Source organism: Lynx rufus, unplaced genomic scaffold (assembly GCF_022079265.1).
Source record: "Lynx rufus isolate CCGP_SWC_20201006 ecotype Redwood Valley unplaced genomic scaffold, mLynRuf1.p SCAF_4, whole genome shotgun sequence".
Taxonomy (NCBI): Eukaryota; Metazoa; Chordata; class Mammalia; order Carnivora; family Felidae; genus Lynx; species Lynx rufus.
The window spans coordinates 145,011,206-145,030,393 of NW_025814856.1; the positions used below are offsets into that span (position 1 = coordinate 145,011,206).

At 40.7% G+C, this 19,188-nt stretch overlaps 1 protein-coding gene across 1 annotated transcript in view; it reads left to right on the top strand.

Annotated features, from left to right (window-relative positions):
• The window catches only part of SND1 (staphylococcal nuclease and tudor domain containing 1), a 424,279-nt gene that overhangs the window by 40,265 nt on the left and 364,826 nt on the right, over positions 1-19,188 (top strand). The window contains exons 4-9 of the mRNA XM_047094810.1: positions 498-576; positions 2,935-3,095; positions 3,829-3,920; positions 4,574-4,732; positions 6,053-6,159; positions 8,445-8,535. Coding sequence (XP_046950766.1) covers positions 498-576; positions 2,935-3,095; positions 3,829-3,920; positions 4,574-4,732; positions 6,053-6,159; positions 8,445-8,535 — 689 coding nt within the window. The remainder of the gene's footprint in view (positions 1-497; positions 577-2,934; positions 3,096-3,828; positions 3,921-4,573; positions 4,733-6,052; positions 6,160-8,444; positions 8,536-19,188) is intronic.

Consider the following 19,188-nt stretch of genomic DNA (forward strand, 5'->3'; position numbering starts at 1 on the left):
CTGTTGTGCTGAGCACTGTGCTAAGAGATTTACAGACATTGTGGTTTAATTCTCACAAAAAGCCACGTGGCAGGTACTCTTCCCTATTTATAGATGAATAAATTAAGATACCGAGAGACCTTGTCTAAGCTAGCAAGTGGCAGAATTTGTATTCTGCCCCAGACCTCTGCTCCTTAGGTCAGCGTTCTTTATACTCTCCTGGGCTGCCATATATGCCTTGTTTTCCTTCAGTCCCCAAGATTGCCTTTTGCCTGGGAGATACACAGGAAAATTGGAAACAAAGTCCTAAGAAGATTTATAGACCTTTGGGTCTTTGAGAGTAGACATTTTAGGAGAAGAGGTTTTCTGAAAAACCCAACACTGTATTGCTGCCTTGTCCAATTCTCTGGCAACATCATTCTCCTTGAAGAGCTAAGGGTTAAAGTGGTTCCATTTGAGCTCTGCTGCTGCTGGAGGGAGATTTGAATCTTGTGTTTAATTCCCTTTTTCCTCCTCAGATACCAATGGGGAAAACATTGCAGAGTCTCTGGTTGCGGAGGGTTTGGCCACCCGGAGAGAAGGCATGAGAGCTAATAAGTAAGTGTTCATTACTCTTCTGTCCCCTTCTATTCCATTGTGAGAGCTGGGGTTACTCAAGTGGGGTGGGTAGTCAGCTCTACAGTGGCTTGCTGCATTTTCTTTCCTATCCCCTGGCATACAGTGGGTAACTTCTGGTGCTCTCCTGCTTTTTGGTACATTCCTGCCCCAATGTGGATTATTCTGAGCCAGGAAGTAACTCAGCATTCATTAGTGGCATTTGACATGTATAACGCCTTTAAAAGTAGGCTTTGAGACAAGATACTTCCATTCTTTATATTCATAAGAGCCAATAGGCTATGTCTTATACCACTGACCTTCAGTTACAGAGTATTTATCCATCCATCCCAAAAGATTTATTGAGCACTTACTATGTGCCAGGCTGTGTTCTGGGCACTGAGAATATAGCCATGAACAGAGATAGCTTCTGCTAACATTTTAATGGGGAGACAGACAATAACCCAATAAACAAATAAATATACAATATAGCATGCACAAGAAGTAAGTGCAATAAAAAATAAAGTGAAGTGAATAAATAGAATTCAAAGCAAAAGCTGCTGCTTAGAAGAAGCAAGGGTAACTGATAAGGGCTCAGTGGTTCTGTTTTTAAAATCAGGGAAAATTCTGTCTCTTTCCAAAGCCTTATAAGTCTGTTTTGGTCCGTAGATCTGTAGATGGTTAAGTAATAGGTAAAACTGTATTTGTTTAGCCAATGGCAGTGTGAACTTAATGGAAATGAGTGTTAGTTATGTAAGCTTTATAGTACATGTATCGTGCTCAAGTTCACCAGTATTGGCTTGCAGTAGGATGGATTGCAGCTGGCTTTAATTAACACTTTAGTCTCTGAAAAGTGATATGTGACATCAGTAATTTGGAGGTTAAAGATGCTGTTTAAATCGTTAAGTCCTTGATATATTATATGTGACTGTTGTTGGTGCATAAAAGGCCTTAGGTAAATATTTGCATGAACTGTACCAGTGATGGGAATGAGCAAAGGCAAGAATGTACTTTTTGCATTCTTCCTGCCTTCATAAACTTTGGGGCCAGCCCTTTCACCATATACTTCTGAGGGTCCTTTTTAACTGCAGAAAAACATTTGCTGGAGCCTATACTTGGGGAGTGAGCATGTGGGAATTTAATGAATAAAAACATTTGTCTTAGGTGGTGTTTTGGAAGCATGCTGAAGTTATATCTTAAGGACTGTTGGCATGATTATTGTTGGCAGTAGTTTTTAGGAATCCAGTTTGCAACTAGAATGAAAAATTTTTAAGAAGCCCATACCTATATTGTACCATCTCAACAAAGAAATCTCCCCTGGAGTCCCAATCTTTTTTTCTCTGAAGCTGTCTTTACTTAAATTCTCCTTTTCTCGGTTTCTATGTTTGCTTCTTTGTATCTCTGAAGTACATTTTTTATTGAATTCTGTTTGCAATCTTGGGTCCCCAACGATGTGACTGTCCTTTTTGGGGGGAAGGGGGGATACAACAGTACTGAAGACTTCTGGCTTGAGAAATTGTAGGTCAGGGATCCCTGTTCCGGTATCCCTACTGCTCAACGTGGGAGACTGAACTTATGCATACAGCCATTAATGTCACCATTAAGGTATTGAGATTGTGGAAAGGCCCTGCAGTTCACAGTTTCCTTTATCTCGTGTGTGTGTGTGTGTGTGTGTGAGAGAGAGAGAGAGAGCGCGAGCGCACGCGCGACCGAGCTAGCGAGAGCATGCACTTTATTTTTTGGTCTATCTTTTGGCTTTCTGGCTGTTCTCCTATATATTTGGTTTCTTGGTTCATGAAGAAGGAGTCTTCCATTTTCAAAATGGAGGTTTTTCAAACTGTTTTTGCTGAGCTGGTCTTATTGGGGTTTTGGGGTGACATGTATAATAACAGTATTTGCTCTGCATTCCCCAGCCCTGTTCTGTAGACAAGAGCAGTAAGGATGATTGTTAGTCCCTTTCTTTGTGCTGTGTCCTGCTGAGCTGTGCCTGGATTCCAGTTCCTGATTCTGGGATGGTTAAATGAAGCTGTACCCCCTGGAGTGGCTTCCCTGTGAGCCACCAACTTGTTCTCTTGTAATCTCTGATGGTGGCAGTACCGAGATGTGTGTTCTTTGTATCTTCTCATTAAATGCTCTTACGAGCGAATCTGTTGTTTGAGGGAACAAGTCTGGAATCCGGAAATTGCACTCATGGTGATTTTCTGGTTATAGGCTTGGGTCTGCAGCCATAGATCTGAAACGAGTGCTTTGGTATCTTCAAGGGGAGCAGATGCTGAAGAAAGAGTTCAAAGAAGAGCCTGATTTTTTTTCCTTCTTGTTGTGAAATCACTAACCCACACATGTTTATTTTTCACGTCCTAGTCCTGAGCAGAACCGGCTTTCGGAATGTGAGGAACAAGCAAAGGCAGCTAAGAAAGGGATGTGGAGTGAGGGGAACGGTTCACATACTATTCGGGACCTCAAGTACACCATTGAGAACCCAAGGCACTTTGTGGACTCGCACCATCAAAAGCCTGTCAATGGTGAGGCTAGTGGGAAAAGACTGACATGATGCAGGGTGATTTCTGTTTGCTCTCAAGTTTCTTGAGGTTTACCAAAACTATTTTACTTGGTATCTAAAGGAATTGTTAAGAGTGCAACAACACCATGGTATTTTGGAAGGTAACTTGAATGCAGTTTACATAGGTTACATCAGGTATATTTTGACAGAAGTTAGTCCTTTGCTGGTGCAGGGTAGTAAATTGCTGATAATTTCCCACATTGGGGATCTTCCTGTTTTCTAAAAGATGCTGCTTAAATAACATCCCTGAAATGTATATTCTGTAAAGATGTAAACACACACACACACACACACACACACACACACACACGCTATAGTTCTTGGCCCAGTTTTGAGACCCGGTTAACTACAGACTGAGTAAAATTATTAACAGATCTGACCCATTATTTTTTTGCTGGCACCTGGTACTCAGATAAGCATCCTAGCTTTACGGATAACAAAGCTCAGGGATGAGCCGTGAGATCCCAGGAAGTTCAGAAGATGGAGAAGTCAGTCTAATCTGTATTCCCAGGAGTAGTTTGTAGAAGAGTCTGTTGTGTGCACACTTGTGATCTCCCAGTGCTTTGTCACTTCTCAGAGGGAGGCTTTCTGAGGGTTTTGGGGTGATGAACTGTGTTAAATGCAGCTTGGTTGGGTATTGTTCATTCCTGGCATGACTTTTGCTAATGACTTAAGCTATTTTTTCTGTCACACAGCTATCATCGAGCATGTGCGGGACGGCAGTGTGGTCAGGGCCCTGCTCCTCCCAGATTACTACCTGGTTACGGTCATGCTGTCAGGGATCAAGGTCAGACCATACACTGGGCTGTGGGGTGGATATAGGGTTTGTAGAAGCGTTCAGTGACAGGTGGATTCTTCTACTCTGGGATTTTGGACTTATTGACTCTTCCTAGTATGGGCCATTAACATTGACTAGAGTACTGTATACTGTAAGCTTTGCAGTGGGACTGTTCTCATTAGATCAAATAAGATTAGAAAATTATTTTAAAGATTTTTTAAAAAACTATTTTAAAGTACTCAGTGTCTGTTTGGAGTGGGCTGTGTGGAGAGGTTGTTGAGACCCAGAGAGATGGGAGGTTCTGATGTTTGCTGAGAATGGTTTGTCTCAATGTGGGGTATCCATTTTTGATTTTTAAAAAATCAGGAATTTAAAACTAGGCATTGATGAATCTTTTCTTGGCAAGGGGTCATTTTCAACTATAATTTAAAATTTCCTCATGATAGTGACCTGAGTTTATTTGCCTTACCAAGAAGTCTGAGAAGATCTATTTCTAGTCACTTTTACCAATATGTTTTAAAAAAGGGGTTATAAGGCCTGATTTGAGACCTTACCTGGTTCAGCTTTGTGGAGTTTGTGGTTTTGGCTGGTTTGGTGTGGGGTGAGAGTGCCTGGCACTCACATTTAGGCTGTACTACCCACCTACTTTACCTTTGCTTTAGTGCCCAACTTTTCGACGGGAAGCAGATGGCAGTGAAACACCAGAGCCTTTTGCTGCAGAGGCCAAATTTTTCACCGAGTCTCGACTACTTCAGAGAGATGTTCAGATCATTCTGGAGAGCTGCCACAACCAAAACATCCTGGGTACCATCCTTCATCCAGTGAGTGTGCCCATGCAGACTGGGCTGTGTGGGGTTGGATGGGGGTGGGGGGGTGGGGTGTGCATTTGGTGTTTGATGGCCTGTGGTTTGCTTCTCTTCTTTTTCTCTGTATTTAAGAGCCATTTAAAGATCTTGGCAGGATTATCATCTGATTTTTGAGACATTTTCTAGGGAGATATTAGTTAGCTGATAGAGTTGGACAAATCTGCTGAACTACTACTCACTTTTAGAAAGTGGATCTCAACTTTTGAGTTCGTAAGAAGAGGAGCTCTTGACATTTCCTCAAGTGTTGGTCCTTGATGTTGAGAAGAGAAAGTTGCGAGGCTGCCACACAGGTGAGAAGTGGCACTGAAACGTGTGGAATAGGATTGCTGAGGTTTATATGTAGGTCTAGAAGGTAGCTTTTTAAAGTATTGGTAGAACAATGATGAGGAATCCTTTCTATGGAAAAATTACTTTGTGTACCCCAGGCCTAATCCATTTACCTCCTAACTCTGCTTTTGAGTCGGAAATAGGTTCTTTATGTTATTTTAGTTGTGATTATCCGTTCTACCTGGGCATAGACTTTGGTAGGTGGATTTCTCCCGGAAAGGAAATGACCTTGTTTTATAACACCCAAGTGTAAATGCATTTTCATTATTGTTCCCTATGTCCAGTACAGGATAAACTCCTGTTACTCTTATTCTTTGGCTGGAGAATTCTTTCATGATGGCCGTTGTGGAAGGCTGGGACACTTGGTTTGGAGTGTGCCAGGGTCAGGTCTGTTTCTTCTGGAGTACTCGCTGTCTGCCGGGGCCCTACCAGATGGCTCTGTGGCACAGTAGAATGGGAGTTGTAATTCATTGGGCAAAATGTAGCTGAAGTTACTCCTTTCCTCAGCCTGTTCTTCAGCTCTCTCCTTATGAAAAGGGGAGTAAGTGCTGATCTTAGGGAAGGAAATAATGAGGTGTAATCTCTACTAAAGATTAACATCCTCCTCTGCCCACAAGAAGAGCTATTGAAACGTCAATTCCATTCAATGCCACTAACATTTATCTTACTCCTGTTAAGTGAGAGTTACTGTGTTAGGTGTTGTGGGGATGGGAAGCCAAGGCTGTTAGGAGGGGCCGCAGAGTGGGGTGTCTCATCTTGGGGCTGGTTTCCTAATGAGAGAAACTCTAACCTCTCCTTTCCTTCCTTCCTTCCTTCCTTCCTTCCTTCCTTCCTTCCTTCCTTCCTTCCTTCTTCAGTGAACTGCAGTATAAATTGTGGCTGTTAATTTCAGAAGTCTAGAGAAATGGATTCTCTTATGCCTGCCTTCTCATGTGCCTTGTTTTTCAGAATGGCAACATCACAGAGCTCCTCCTGAAGGAAGGTTTTGCACGCTGTGTGGATTGGTCGATTGCAGTTTATACTCGGGGAGCAGAAAAGCTGAGGGCAGCTGAGAGGTAAGGTCTGTTAGGGAAGCCTTCTAGCCCAGGGATCTTATTTAGGATTTTTAGGGAAAGAAATCTAGTGGTCTTTTCTCCCCTATCTCTATGTCAGTATTTGTTACATTTCAGTAATGGATTAAGGAAATTCCACAAAAGGGTAGGATCTTACAGAGGAGTGGTTTACTTATAAGTCTTTAGTTGTCTGATTCACTGCTGTACATTGAGGGCCTAGATTTTCACTTAGAAATTGTTCTTCACCAGATTTGCTGCTTTAATGTTTTGGGGTCACTTTTTGTCCAAGCATCTCACTTAAATTCTGGATTTTAGGCATTTGGAATGAAATAGCTTGAGGCTCGTTTGAAGATGATGCAGTCACTTACTGGCTGCTACCTAACACTCAGGCTGGAGCCAGGGGTATGATGGAAACATAGAGCCTGTGGGTCCTAAAACAGGACCGTTCAGTGTTGTTATGAAGCCTCATGCCCTCATTTATTGAAGCACGTGTCAATTAAAAATGCTAATGCAACTATGAGATACTGTTGTCATGTTTTCAGCTTGGTGCCTCGTGGTTAAAGCAGATGTAGAAGAAACTTATTTCCAGGAAAACAATAGTCGATATTCCAAAGATTAGGTGGCTGTTTCAAGTATTGAGGTCAAGAATTTCTGTGCGTAGGTGAATTTCATTCACTTGACAGGGTAAATGGAAGACCATGAAGCAGGTAGCAAGAGTAGGTGAATAGAGATGATATTTGGGGAAAGTCCTGGCCACCATCTCCCAGGGTGCATTTAAGCAGAACACCACCAACCACTGATGCCAGTGATTCACTCTCGAGGTGTGTTGTATGGCTTGTTTCAGAATCATAGAATTATAATGGTCTGGATAACTTTACATTTTTGGCCTTTGAGGTACACAGCTCAGAGATACGCAAGAACATGAATTGTATGACCATAATTTTCTTCCCTTGGATCTTTCATATCCTTCTTTGCCTATAAGCAGAAATACTTGTAACTTTTTATAAAAGTAGATTTTAATCTGGGCCATTAGATATGGTGTATCTGATTTAAAAACACCATGGTTCTGTAAAATTTTTTCAGTCTTTACGTTCCACAGCTAAATTCAAAAGATAAAATACTCTTACAAATACAGCTTTCCAAATACCTCTAATTATTCTGTGATGCTCAGAATTTTTTTTTTGTTTTCAGAAAACCCTGTAAATCCATTATTCTAAATACAATTTTTGTTGATAATTTTTTTTTGCATTAAGTTCCTGCCTCTCTTTGAAGAAAGTGAGTACAATGGCAGTAGTATCTACATGTTTTATAACATCTGTAGATTTTATGGATTTTTAAGAGGGCACATCATTAAAAAACAGGTTTAGACTAAGGAATGCAAATCATATTTCAATAATATGTGATTACTTGCCTGCTGTTTTGCATGCTGTATTTGACTTGCTTGCATTGTTAAATCTCTATCAAAGTATTTTATGTATTTTACAGCTACTACATGCTACTTTGTCTTTTTCTCCTTTTAGTGCTTCTTTTAAAAAGTGGCAGTACTGTTTTCAGAAATAATCATTCCTTTCCCTTTGACCTGTATCCGTTTATTTGTAAAGACTTGTCATTACAAAACACAAAAAGCTTATTTGTAAATCTAGCTGTTCATTGGCTTTAAAAAATTTTTGCACATATTCCATTTCCCTCTCTTAGCCTGACTGAAAAAATGCCTGATGGTTTTAGTACCATAAAACAGATTTTTGCCAACAAGTTTTTGCACTTTTGTCAGTGAACTCCTAGTGGATTTTTATCCCTTTTCTTACTCTTCAGATGTACTACAAAGGTGATTTGGTTAGCTGATAGTCTTTTTTTAAATTCAAATGGAAATTGAGCAGGCCTATGCTTTTTAAAAAAATACATTTGTTTGTTTGGATGTGGGTGTTCTTCCCACTTGAGAGCAGTTGCTCTGTGTTTGTCATTCCAGTGCGTGGCATTTACTAGTCACTGAGGAGATGCTGGATAAGCTAAAGAGCTAATTCAAGGTGGACTTGTACTGTCCGGGCTAGAAAGGCTGCACAGCTAGATCCCGGTCAGCCAGCCAGGGTCGTGTATGTCTTGGATGCCAGTTGCGGTACACTTTCTTGTTGCTTTCGTACTCTGTTCTAGTTTGACCGGTGGCCTTGCCCTTGGGTGTCGTGTCTCTGAGTTAGAGAAGGATGCTGTACTCTTTGCTCCCATGGTGATGGTGGGTTCCATTTGCTGACCTATTCTGTCTGAATGATGTGCATCCTTGTTTTTGTTGCCAGGTTTGCCAAGGAACGCAGGCTGAGAATATGGAGAGACTATGTGGCTCCTACTGCTAATTTGGACCAAAAGGACAAGCAGTTTGTTGCCAAGGTGAGTCATTCTCAGCATCTTGAGATGCATAGTGGACATTGTCAGGCTAGTGACAATACAGTGATCTCTGAACCATCAAGCCAGGCCTGGAAGCATTTCTGTTTTAAGGCAAGCCAGTGGTGTGTGGATTGTGTGTGTAAGGGTTGTGTACATGCATGTGTTTATTGCAGGGGAATTAGAAACCATAAGAACTTGTCATAAATTTGCATAACTTCATTAGGAGTTCATGAGTTAAAGTTGTGGACGTTGCCACCTTGAAAGATCGCTCATATTGTAGGGCTTCTATTTGCCTAGCAAATGGCTTTCTCTTAGAGTTCCCATGTCAAAGTGTGTGTGACCTCAGGTTTCTCTTCTTTCTGTTTTGGGACTCTCGTGGTTTTGAGTTTTTTCTCATGTGATGTTTTTTTCCAGAGAGCTCTCCTGAAGTGTCCTGGGATGGATTCCTTTGACAGGAACTAGTGCTACTCAGTAGATTGTTTGGGTCCATCAGCAGTGCTGAGTGTTTTCTTCATTGCTGGCTTTGGTACCGTGAGCGGTAGACCTGTTTTCCTCACTTTACCAAAGTGCTGTCATGTTTTCCAATCTATTTTTACTTTTGGCAAGAGATGCTTTAAGCTTTGTTTTCCTGAACTAAAAGAAGTTAATTAACATATCTATATCTGCTGAGAGGTGGCTGTCCCAAATGAGTTGAAGATGGAATACCACTAGGTGGCACTGTCAGCCTAAAAAAATCCAGGTCTGGTTTCTCTTAGAATGGTCAAATTTTAACAGTCTCTGAGGAATTGGCTGAATTTCTTCACTTTCTTTTTTATGATGCCCAAAGCAATAAGTCACAGAGTGCTCAAGTGGCTTCCTTCCTTCTTGTCGTAGGTGGTCTCCAGGCAGCTGTCAGGTTAACCATAATTGGGTCTTTGAGACCTAAGCATAATTAGGTCTTTTATCCTATTTAGGGAAAAGTTCCTGGTTGGATACTCCCCCATGCATCTTCCAAGTCTTGGTACAGACCAGAATGAACCCCTGCTTCCTTTCTGTGTGAGGACCGCACTAGCTTGGAAACTTGGACATGGCTGTTCCACCTAATTGGAACTACTTGGTTTTGCTTATGTTTCCTGTCATCTGTTCTAAGACTGTAGCTACACGGTGAAAGGGCGATCATTCACTCAGCAAGGGAGGCATGTCTTCTGTTTTTCACCATCATCACTCTGAGAGGGTCTGATATTTGTGATATAGATGAGGCTTAGGAGGGTCCCCGTATCTTGTACTGTCCCTGCTAGACCCTCTTCAGTTGAAACTGAGTTTATAGAGGGGTGCCTGGGTGGCTCAGTCAGTTAAGTGTCCGACTTTGGCTCAGGTCATGATCTCATGGTTCGTGAGTTCGAGCCCCACGTCAGGCTCTGTGCTGACAGCTCAGAGTCTGGAGCCTGCTTTGGATTCTGTGTCTCCTTGTCTCTCTGTCCCTCCCCTGCTCGTGTTCTGTCTCTCTGTCTCTCAAAAATAAATAGACATTAAAAAACAAAAAAGAAACTGAGTTTATAAGAGAAACCCAGAAAATTTTGCAGGGTTTTAGGCCTTTGCAGGTTTTAGGTACTAATGCATTGCTGAAAAAAGAAATTTGAAAGAGTAGATGATTGAGTCAGTAGCTTTGTATTTTTCTTAAATATGGCTTTATTGGTAACTAGAGAAGAGCTGGCACATTTTCTCCTGGTTGTTTTTTTTGTTTTATTTTTTGTTTTTGTTTGTTTATTTATTTGTTTTAATCTAGGATCCCAGGATATGTATATATGTTTTGTTTTAAAACAGAGTGAGGCTTTCTTCGTTACAATGAAGTTTCATTTGTTAAAATGTCGAGTAGAGGAAATTGCCTCTAAAAACCATCTGAGGGTTAAGGGGAATAGCCATTCTCCTGTAAGTATCTTTAATATAAATTTAGGTCATTTGGATATAGGCCTGCTTCTAGAGTAGAGAGAGAAATGTAGGTAGGTAGGTAGGTAGGTAGGTAGGTAAATGGTTTCAAAACTTGTTGAGTTTTAGAAATTCTTCAGCATTATTATTTTTTTAAATAGAAAGCATAAAAAGGAGAAGGAAAAACACTCATACTGGATGAAACTACTATCACACAGACTTTTTTTTTTTAAGTTGATTATACTGTTTATCCCAGCGGTTGACAGATGATGGCCCATGGGCCAAGCCTGGCCCTCCACTTGTTTTTGTATGGTCTGTGAAGTATGGTGGATTTTACGTCGAAAAAAATGTTTTGTGGCACATGAAAATTATATGAAATTTAAATTTCAGTGACATGAATACATTGGAACATAGCCATGTCTGTCCATTTCCATGTTGTCTGTAGCTGTTTTTGTAATACAGTGGCAGAGGTGAGTAGTTGTGACAGAGACCAGAATCATCTGCAACGCCTAAAATATTTGATATCTGGCCCTGTACAGAAAAGTGTGCTGACCCTTGATCTTTCCCAGTCCTATTTGTAATGCCTTGATAGGATATAAGGCGCTTGAGCCAGAATGTAAATCAAGGCATTGCTTCTTTCATCAAGAAAAGCTTGCTACAGAAAAAATATCAGCAATGTTCTCAGTGATGTGGTTGATTTATGTTCTGGTACAAGCTCCTACTCTCATTGCAGGCTGGCAACCACTTTTGAGTAGTACTGAGCTATATTCTTTTGTATATAATTTTTAAGTTTTTATACTTTTATTTTTAATGCATAAAAGTTTAAAGAACTCTGTGGCTTATTAAGAAATGTACTAGTCTGTTTTCCTTTTTCTTGAGGCAGCCATTTTCAGTTCTTGGCTAGTCCATATCTTTGAATAAAATGTTTATGTTGCCTTCTTAATTTTTCAGTTTTAGGCACAACCCTTTTCCTTCATACCGTGGAAGATGAGGATTCACATGGGTGTGCATGTATTTTTCCTTAATCCTTGCAATAGGACTATATTCTAATGCTGGTTCAATGTTTACTTTGCAAATGCTAATAACTACTGAGCCCTGTAGCATATTGTGGCTACTTTTCATTTTCTGCAGAACTTTTTGTTTGCCCTGGATTTAATAATTTTAAAAGTTTGTTTTTTTTAATGAACTTATTAATTCAACCCCTAGACTCTACCTAAATCTTCTCTAAAGACATTGATTCAGCCTGTTAATTTTATCTTTTTCAATTACATTTTCCAGGAACCTTGTGACCTATACCAATCTGGACTAGTTGTTTTGTTCTTCTTCTCACTGTTCTGGAGCTGTCATCTTTGGATATCTTCACCATTTGCCTCTGAAACCATTCTGATTTCTCCTCCTCAGATGATTTGGTTTTTCTTTCCGCAAGGTCTTAGCACTTGCTTTTTTATCCTGAAATTTCTCAGTGGTGCACTGTTTTATCCATGTGTGAGCGTATTCTTTTTAGTTTTAGCTCTTTGTGTCTGGTCTGGGAACTTTATTTTGTTGTTGATTTCCAACTAGCTTCTCTGCTATTTTCTAGTACTCCTGTTTGGATTTTTGACTTTGTTGACTGGTCTTCTAATTTTTGCCTCCTGTTTTCATCTTTGTCTTTTCTTCTTCCTAAATTTCTTCGTATTTACCTTTTAGCCCTGCTACCAAATGTTTTCTTTATGCTACTGTATTTTAAGACCTTTCTGGTCTTTGCTTCTCTGAATGGCTCTCATTTTTATTGAAATGTAGTTGGCATACAGTATTATATTAGTTTCAGGTATATAACATAGTGATTCAACAGTTGTATACATCAGTGCTTACTGTGATAAGAGTAGTTACCATCCATCATCATATGACGTTATTACAACATTATTGACTATATTTCCTATGCTGTACTTTCTATCCTCATTATTTATTTCTTTTATAACCTCAAGTTTGTACCTCTTAATCCTTTTCACCTATTTTGCCTTTACCATTTCCCTTACTTTCCCTTACATTACCCTCTGGCAACCACCAACTTGTTCTCTGTATTTATGAGTCTGTTTCTGTCTTGATTGTTTGCTTGTTCACTTGTGGTTTTTTGTTTGTTTGTTTGTCTTTTTAGATTCAATCTAAAAAGCGAAATCATATTGTACTTGTATTTTTCTAACTGTTTCATTTAGCGTGATACCCTCTAGATCCATTCATATTGTTGTGAATGGCCAGATTTCACTCCTTTTTATGGTGCAGTAATATTCCACATCATATATATAGTGTGTATATATATATATATATATATATATAATATATATCTCACATCTTTATCCATTCATCTATCAGTGGGCACTTAGGTTGCTTCTATATCTTGGCTATTATAAAGCTGCAATAAGCAGGAGCGCATATATCTTTTCAAATTAGTGTTTTTATTTTCTTTGAGTAAGTAGCCAGACATGGAATTACTGGGTTGTATGGTATTTCTAGTTTTGATTTTTTTTTTGAGGACCCACCATACTGTTTTCCACTGTGGCGGCACCAATTTACATTCCCACCACTAATGCACGAGGGTTCCCTTTCCTCTGCATCCTCTCCAACATTTGTTATTTCTTGCCTTTTTTTTTTTTAATGTTTACTTATTTGTGACAGAGAAAGAGAGAGAGAGAGAGAGAGAGACAGACAGAGCATGAGCGGGGGAGGGGCAGAGAGAGAGGGAGACAGAATCCGAAGCAGGCTCCAGGCTCTGAGCTGTCAGCACAGAGCCGAACTCACAGACCTTGAGATCATGACCTGAGCTGAAGTCGGACGCTCAACCGACTGAGCCATCCAGGCGCCCCACCCCCCTTGTCTTTTTGATACTAGCCATTCTGACAGGTGTGAGGTAATACTTCATTGTAGTTCTGATTGGCATTTTCCTGGTGATGAGTGATGTTGGGCATCTTTTCATGTGTCTGTTGGCCATCTGTATGTCTTCTTTGGAGAAATGTTGTTCAAGTCCTCTGCCCATTTTTAAATTGTATTATTTTTTGGTGTTGAATTCTATGGAGTTCTTTATATATTTTGGATATTAATCCCTTAATCAGATATTTTATTTGCAAATACCTTCTCTTATTTGGTAGTTTGCCTTTTCATTTTCTTGATGATTTCCTTTGCTATGTAAAAAGCTTTTTAACTTGATGTAGTCCCAATAGTTTGTTTTGCTTTTGTTTCCCATGCCTGAGAAGACAGATCCAGAGAAAAATACTGCTAAGGTTGATATCCAAGAGATTACTGTGTGTGTGTGTGTGTGTGTGTGTGTGTGTGTGTGTGTGTGTGTTTTAGACTTTTATGGTTTCAGGTCTTCCATTTAGGTCTTTAATCTATTTTGAGTTTATTTTTGTGTGTAGTGTAAGGAAGTGGTTTAGTTTCATTCTTTTTGCATGTAGCTGACCAGTTTTTCTAACACTGTTTACTGAAGAGACCATCTTTATTGTATATTCTTTTTTCCTTTGTTGTAGATTAATTGATCACATAAGCATGAATTTATTTTGGGGCTCTTTATTCCATTCTGTTGATTTATGTGTCTATCTTGTTATTTTTTAATAGTAATATCACTTCTTCCAGAGATAAAATATCTTCTATTAACTTTCTGAGGAATTAATTATAATTTTTTGAAAAATTTCCTTGCATAGTCTGTATTTTCCATGTTGTTTTTAATTCTCTTCGGTTATTTTGGTCTCTTATTTTTCATATTAGAGGCTTTCCTTAGATGCCTGGTGATCTTTGGTTATCTTTCTTATTTAAGAATGAGGTCTCAAACACTGGGCTAAAATTAGTGAACCTATATATGGGATTTATGGTATATATCTTAAAATCCAGGTGCTTCTTACGTAAACCAAGTCTAGGTTTTGGTCCCATTTTCATCTCTACTTGAGATTCCTGATTTGACAGTTTCTTTGTCTTGGTGGGTGGGGGAAGTCTGCAGTATAAATCAGGTTGGCTATTATGTTTTCTTATCACTGGCTCAGGATTTAGCTTTTGTGAATCTGTGAAGTCTGTTACCACTCATCCATCTGCTTTCTAGCTTCCAGTGTTTTGTTGCCATATTCTTTTCTCCCATTATATTTGTCCTATTGGACTTAGGGCCAACAACAACAACAAAATCCCATTATTTTTGTTTAAAGGTATTTAGGGAGGGCGCCAAAGTAAATGTTTGAGCTTGCTTTAGTTTGTTCATAATGTTCCATTGTGAGCCTGCATAATTTATGTAACCAGTCCCCAATAGGTCGATATTCATATAGTGTATAATTTTTCCATTATTTAGAAAATGGAATAAATCTCTTTGTAAATGGCAATTATTTCCATAAGAATGTTTTGCAGCATATTTGCCAAATAGTTTTCTAGGAATGTTAACCATGTATTGCCCTATGTGTGTTCATTTTCTAATATGTTGTAGAACATAGGTTGACCAATTTTTTCTTAAAGGACCATATAGTAAATATTTTACATTTGGTGGGCCATGTAGTCTCTGTTGAAACTATGCGACTTTGCTACCATAGCGAGAAAAGAGGCTAGAGGCAGTAGTATGTTAGTGAATGGGCCTGGCTATGTTCTAATAAAACTTTATGTTCAACAGCAGGCAGTGGGCTAGATGGCCCTTGGGCCATAGTTTGCCATCCTCTGTTGTAGAGCACGGGATACTACCTTATAGCCAGTAGGAAAAAAAGTGATTTGCAATTCTTTTCATAACCTAGAATCCAGCGGTTTTGTAGTCATATACCTGATTTAAAATGTCTGTTAATACTGTGCTACTTTTTCAAGAGAACCTAGAGGTGTCCTAAGGTGCCCTGGGACTTCACAAACACTCTGACCGTCCTACAAGTTTTTGCTAAAGGATACTTCTCTGAGGCTCATGTGACTGTAAGGCCTGAACAAATCGTGGTTCTCTCTTTCGCAGTCGCCTGCCCTGTCCCCTAGAAGTTAATTGTATAGGGAGCAGCTAAATAGCCTGAAAAGCCTGCAAAAGGTAACCTGAACTCTTGAACTGGGTGCCTCTCAGGTCCTGTAGGTGATTTTGGGAACTGATGCTGTAGATGAGATGTGCTGGCCAAGAGTCTCACTTCTGAGAAACTTGAAACTCAACGAAGTATTGTCTTGATACATGGTGTCTACTGAAAGAATGTGTTCCATCCTCTGCTTAAACTGTGTCACTTTTTAGGGAAGGAAATGCAAGCGAGGGCTCTCCTTGTCTCTCCAGGTTAGCAGAGAAGCATGTTCACTTCACAGCGATTAGCTGAGCCTGCTTGAGACTTTTGTGCCTGTCGTGGCTTGCCAGTTTCCTGCCTGCCTTCCCTGTGGCGTTTTAGCTGATCTGTGCTGTTTGTAGCCATATGGTCCCCTGAGCACGTGGCTTGGCTTCCCTGTCCCTGCTGCTGGATTCTTGGGCCTTGCTGATTTTATAGACCTGAATAACACTCAGGGGTGGTGGCAGGGCTGGGGAGTGACAGCATGTCTTCAGGAGGTGGAGTCTTCTCACTGCCCTGCCTGGTCAGAGGACTCTTGCTCAGTTCTCTTACCAAGTGATTGCTTAGAGCCCTTCTGCTTTGGGAAGAAGCAGAAGAATGAGAAGTGGTTCCTGCTTTCAAGGAGCTTGCCCTCTAGGGCTCCATCTGGGAGATTACTCTAAGTAGTTAACTGTCTGGACTTGTGTCCATATGCAGTTTTGGAGGTCAGGTTGAAGCTATGCATGGATGCACACAGTGGACTCTAGGACTTACTTGGTGTGGCCCTGATAGCTTTTTGCTGTGCTTCTAGTCCTAGCTCTGAATGGAGTTCACTATCATGTCTCTCGGAGATGGTTTTTAAGCAAAGACACCTTTTAATATTTTTGGCATTATTTAGACTCTTCTGTTATGTTTGCATTTGGTAACGTGATGAGAATTTCCTGGGCTTTGGCCATAGGGCTTTCAGGTGAAGAGGAAGTTCTGGGGATGGTTTGGTTTGGAAGGTGACCTCTGCACCAAAAAGAGATCAAGACTTGGTTTGTAGCTTGCATTAGTAAACTGATTTGCTGATAAGAAAATAAAAATTGAATTAGAAAAGATTTGTAAAAAACACTTACCTGGCCTTTTCAATTCAATAAAATAAAAAATTTTATTTTTTAGAACAAGTTTTAGATTCACAGAAAAATTGAACAGATGGGGCAGAGTTCCCACATTACCCCTGCCCTCATCCCAGTTTGCTCTGCTCCCTGACAGGAGTATGGTGCAGTTATTATAATTAGCGTACCGGTATTGGTATGTTATTATCAACTGAGGTCCATACTTTAGTCGGATTTCCTTAGTTTTTCTCTAATCTCTGTTTTTCTGTTCCAGAATCTCCTCTACCATGGCACACTCAATTTAGTTGTCATGTCTTGTTAGGCTCCTTTTGGATGTGGCAGTCTCTCGGACTTCCCTTGCCTTTTTTTTTTTTTTAATGTTTATTTATTTTTGAGAGAGAGAGAGAGAGCAAGCGAGGGAGGGGCAGAGAGCTTCAAGCAGGCTTCTGTGCTGAAAGCACAGAGCCCGACGTGGGGCTCAAACTCCCAAATTGTGAGATCATGACCTGAGCCCAAGTCTGATGCTTAACTAACTGAGCCACCCAGGTGCCCTGGACTTCTTTTGCTTTTGATGACCGTGACAGTTTTGAGAAGTGCTGGGCGGACATGTTGAAGAGTGCCCCATCTATTGGAATCTGTCTGATGCCTGGTTTCCTTTTAAGTATTTGCTATTGACTAGTCTGCTTGCTCATGCTCAGGTGCCTGGAATTATTTGTATCAAGACATTGTCATGCTTAGTATTTTGTCAAGGGTACAGGCTGGCAGCTGTACCCTTCTGGGGAACAGCTCCAGGCCACTGCTGTAACAGTTGTGGCATACTTTTAGTCACTTCCTTTTAGTTGCTTCCGGTGCTGCTTCAGTTGTGTTTCCATGATTAGCTTTGGGGAGATGAGACCTAGCATACAGCCGTAGGGAGTAGGAGAAACAGCCCAGTGTCATGATTTCAGATTTGGTGTCCCATTCTCAGTGGCCCCGTCAAAGCCATGCCTTGGTGGCATCCATAGAAGCCCCAGTGTACGCCGATGGTCCTTTTATTTTTGTCCAGCACTGATAATTTAGGCAGCTTTGGGAATATTGGTAGTTGCGTTTGGGGAGCTATTCTGAGGATCTCTGAAGCTCAGGAAACTGTTGGCTCTTTTTGCTCATTTTATATATGCTGCAGGGGTTTACGAAGCTGAACAGTAGTTTCTTGGCCTCCCAGTGAGCACGGTGGACAGGCTCTGCAGATGGGGAGTGTGGCAGCAGGCCAGAGATGGGAATGGATGTCACTTGCCCCTGACAGAACTCTGCAGTTCTCTTGACTTGTGGCAGCCCTTAGCCTACACTCATCATCATTAAGCCACTCATTTTTTTCCTTTTACAGTTGGGACTTCAAGAAATGGAGACATTGGGTTTAGGTCTAGTGTTTCGAGTCCAGCTAGTGACTTTGTGCAGACTTCTGCACCTGTCCCTTAGGTTATCTCCTGGAGTGTGTGGTATGGTAGGTGTGTATAGGGGTGGGCTGAGTAAGGATCTGTTGGCTTGTGGAGAGAGTGAGCGATGTAGACATACATGGACTTATCCAGGTGTAAAGCACCGTAAGAAATATCACGGTTATAAATGCGGTCTGCAACGGTGCTGATGAGTGGGCTTTGAACAGTAATCCACTCTGCATTTTACTTATTGCACAGTACGTGACTATAACCACTATTTTATTGCTTCTTCCGTGTCTCTGCTCAGGAGCTGCTTGTTCTCTGGACAGTAATGACACAATTTAAAGAGGAATAAAAAGTCATAAGCCTCACTTACACACACATGGGCACACACACACATGCACTCACCACACACCTCTTCATCCAAAAGCCGGGCCTCGTTCAGTTGCCAGCATCAGAGCGTGTAGTTCCTGAAGAGGAGGTTTCTAATCAGGGAGATGCCGAGCAGAGAGGCTGTTGCCGAGGCCTGAAATTTACAGCTCTAAGAATCCATTTGCTGCCGCTGCTGCTAAATATTATAAGGGGTGACGAATGCCAGTAACTTATCACAGGGGTACGCTTAGATCTTCACGTTCTATAATCGGGGTGAAGATGTGAGCACTACGATGCTTTCCCTGGTTTTATTCCTCTCTGAGCACAACTAGGGGGTGGGGAATGTCTAGATATTTCTCACATCTTGATTATGGGAATTTCCCTATGTTTTTGGCACTTGATAATTTAATAAGAGTTTTGGTGGGAGAGGAATGTGTAGCTCTGTCCATCATTGAGATTTAGCAAATACTGTGAGGTGTGTGCATTGGAGATGGTGGTCCTGTACTTTTGAGGGAGGAGCAGTGTTGATTTGCTATACTAGCTACTTTGCTTGGTGTGGCTTTATGGAATTTTTCTTCTCTTTGGTTTGAAGGTAGGATAGCAGAATAGCATGTATCTTGGATTCTTTGGCCCATGAATGTTTTATCATCCATTTTATGATACTTCTCCTTTTACCCAAATGTGGGATTTTGAAGAATAGAGAAACCATTAGCTGTGGTCTGTCTCTTTTGTGCAGTTGTCCAAGCTGCTACTGGTGCCTTTAGGGAGTGGGAGGAAGATTCCATCGTGATGGGCATTTTTGCTTGGCATTAATATCTAGATGGCAATGGGAAGGTGTGTTTTTTCTTTCTGTTAGTGAATCTGTATTTTTGGTTGTACCTTCTG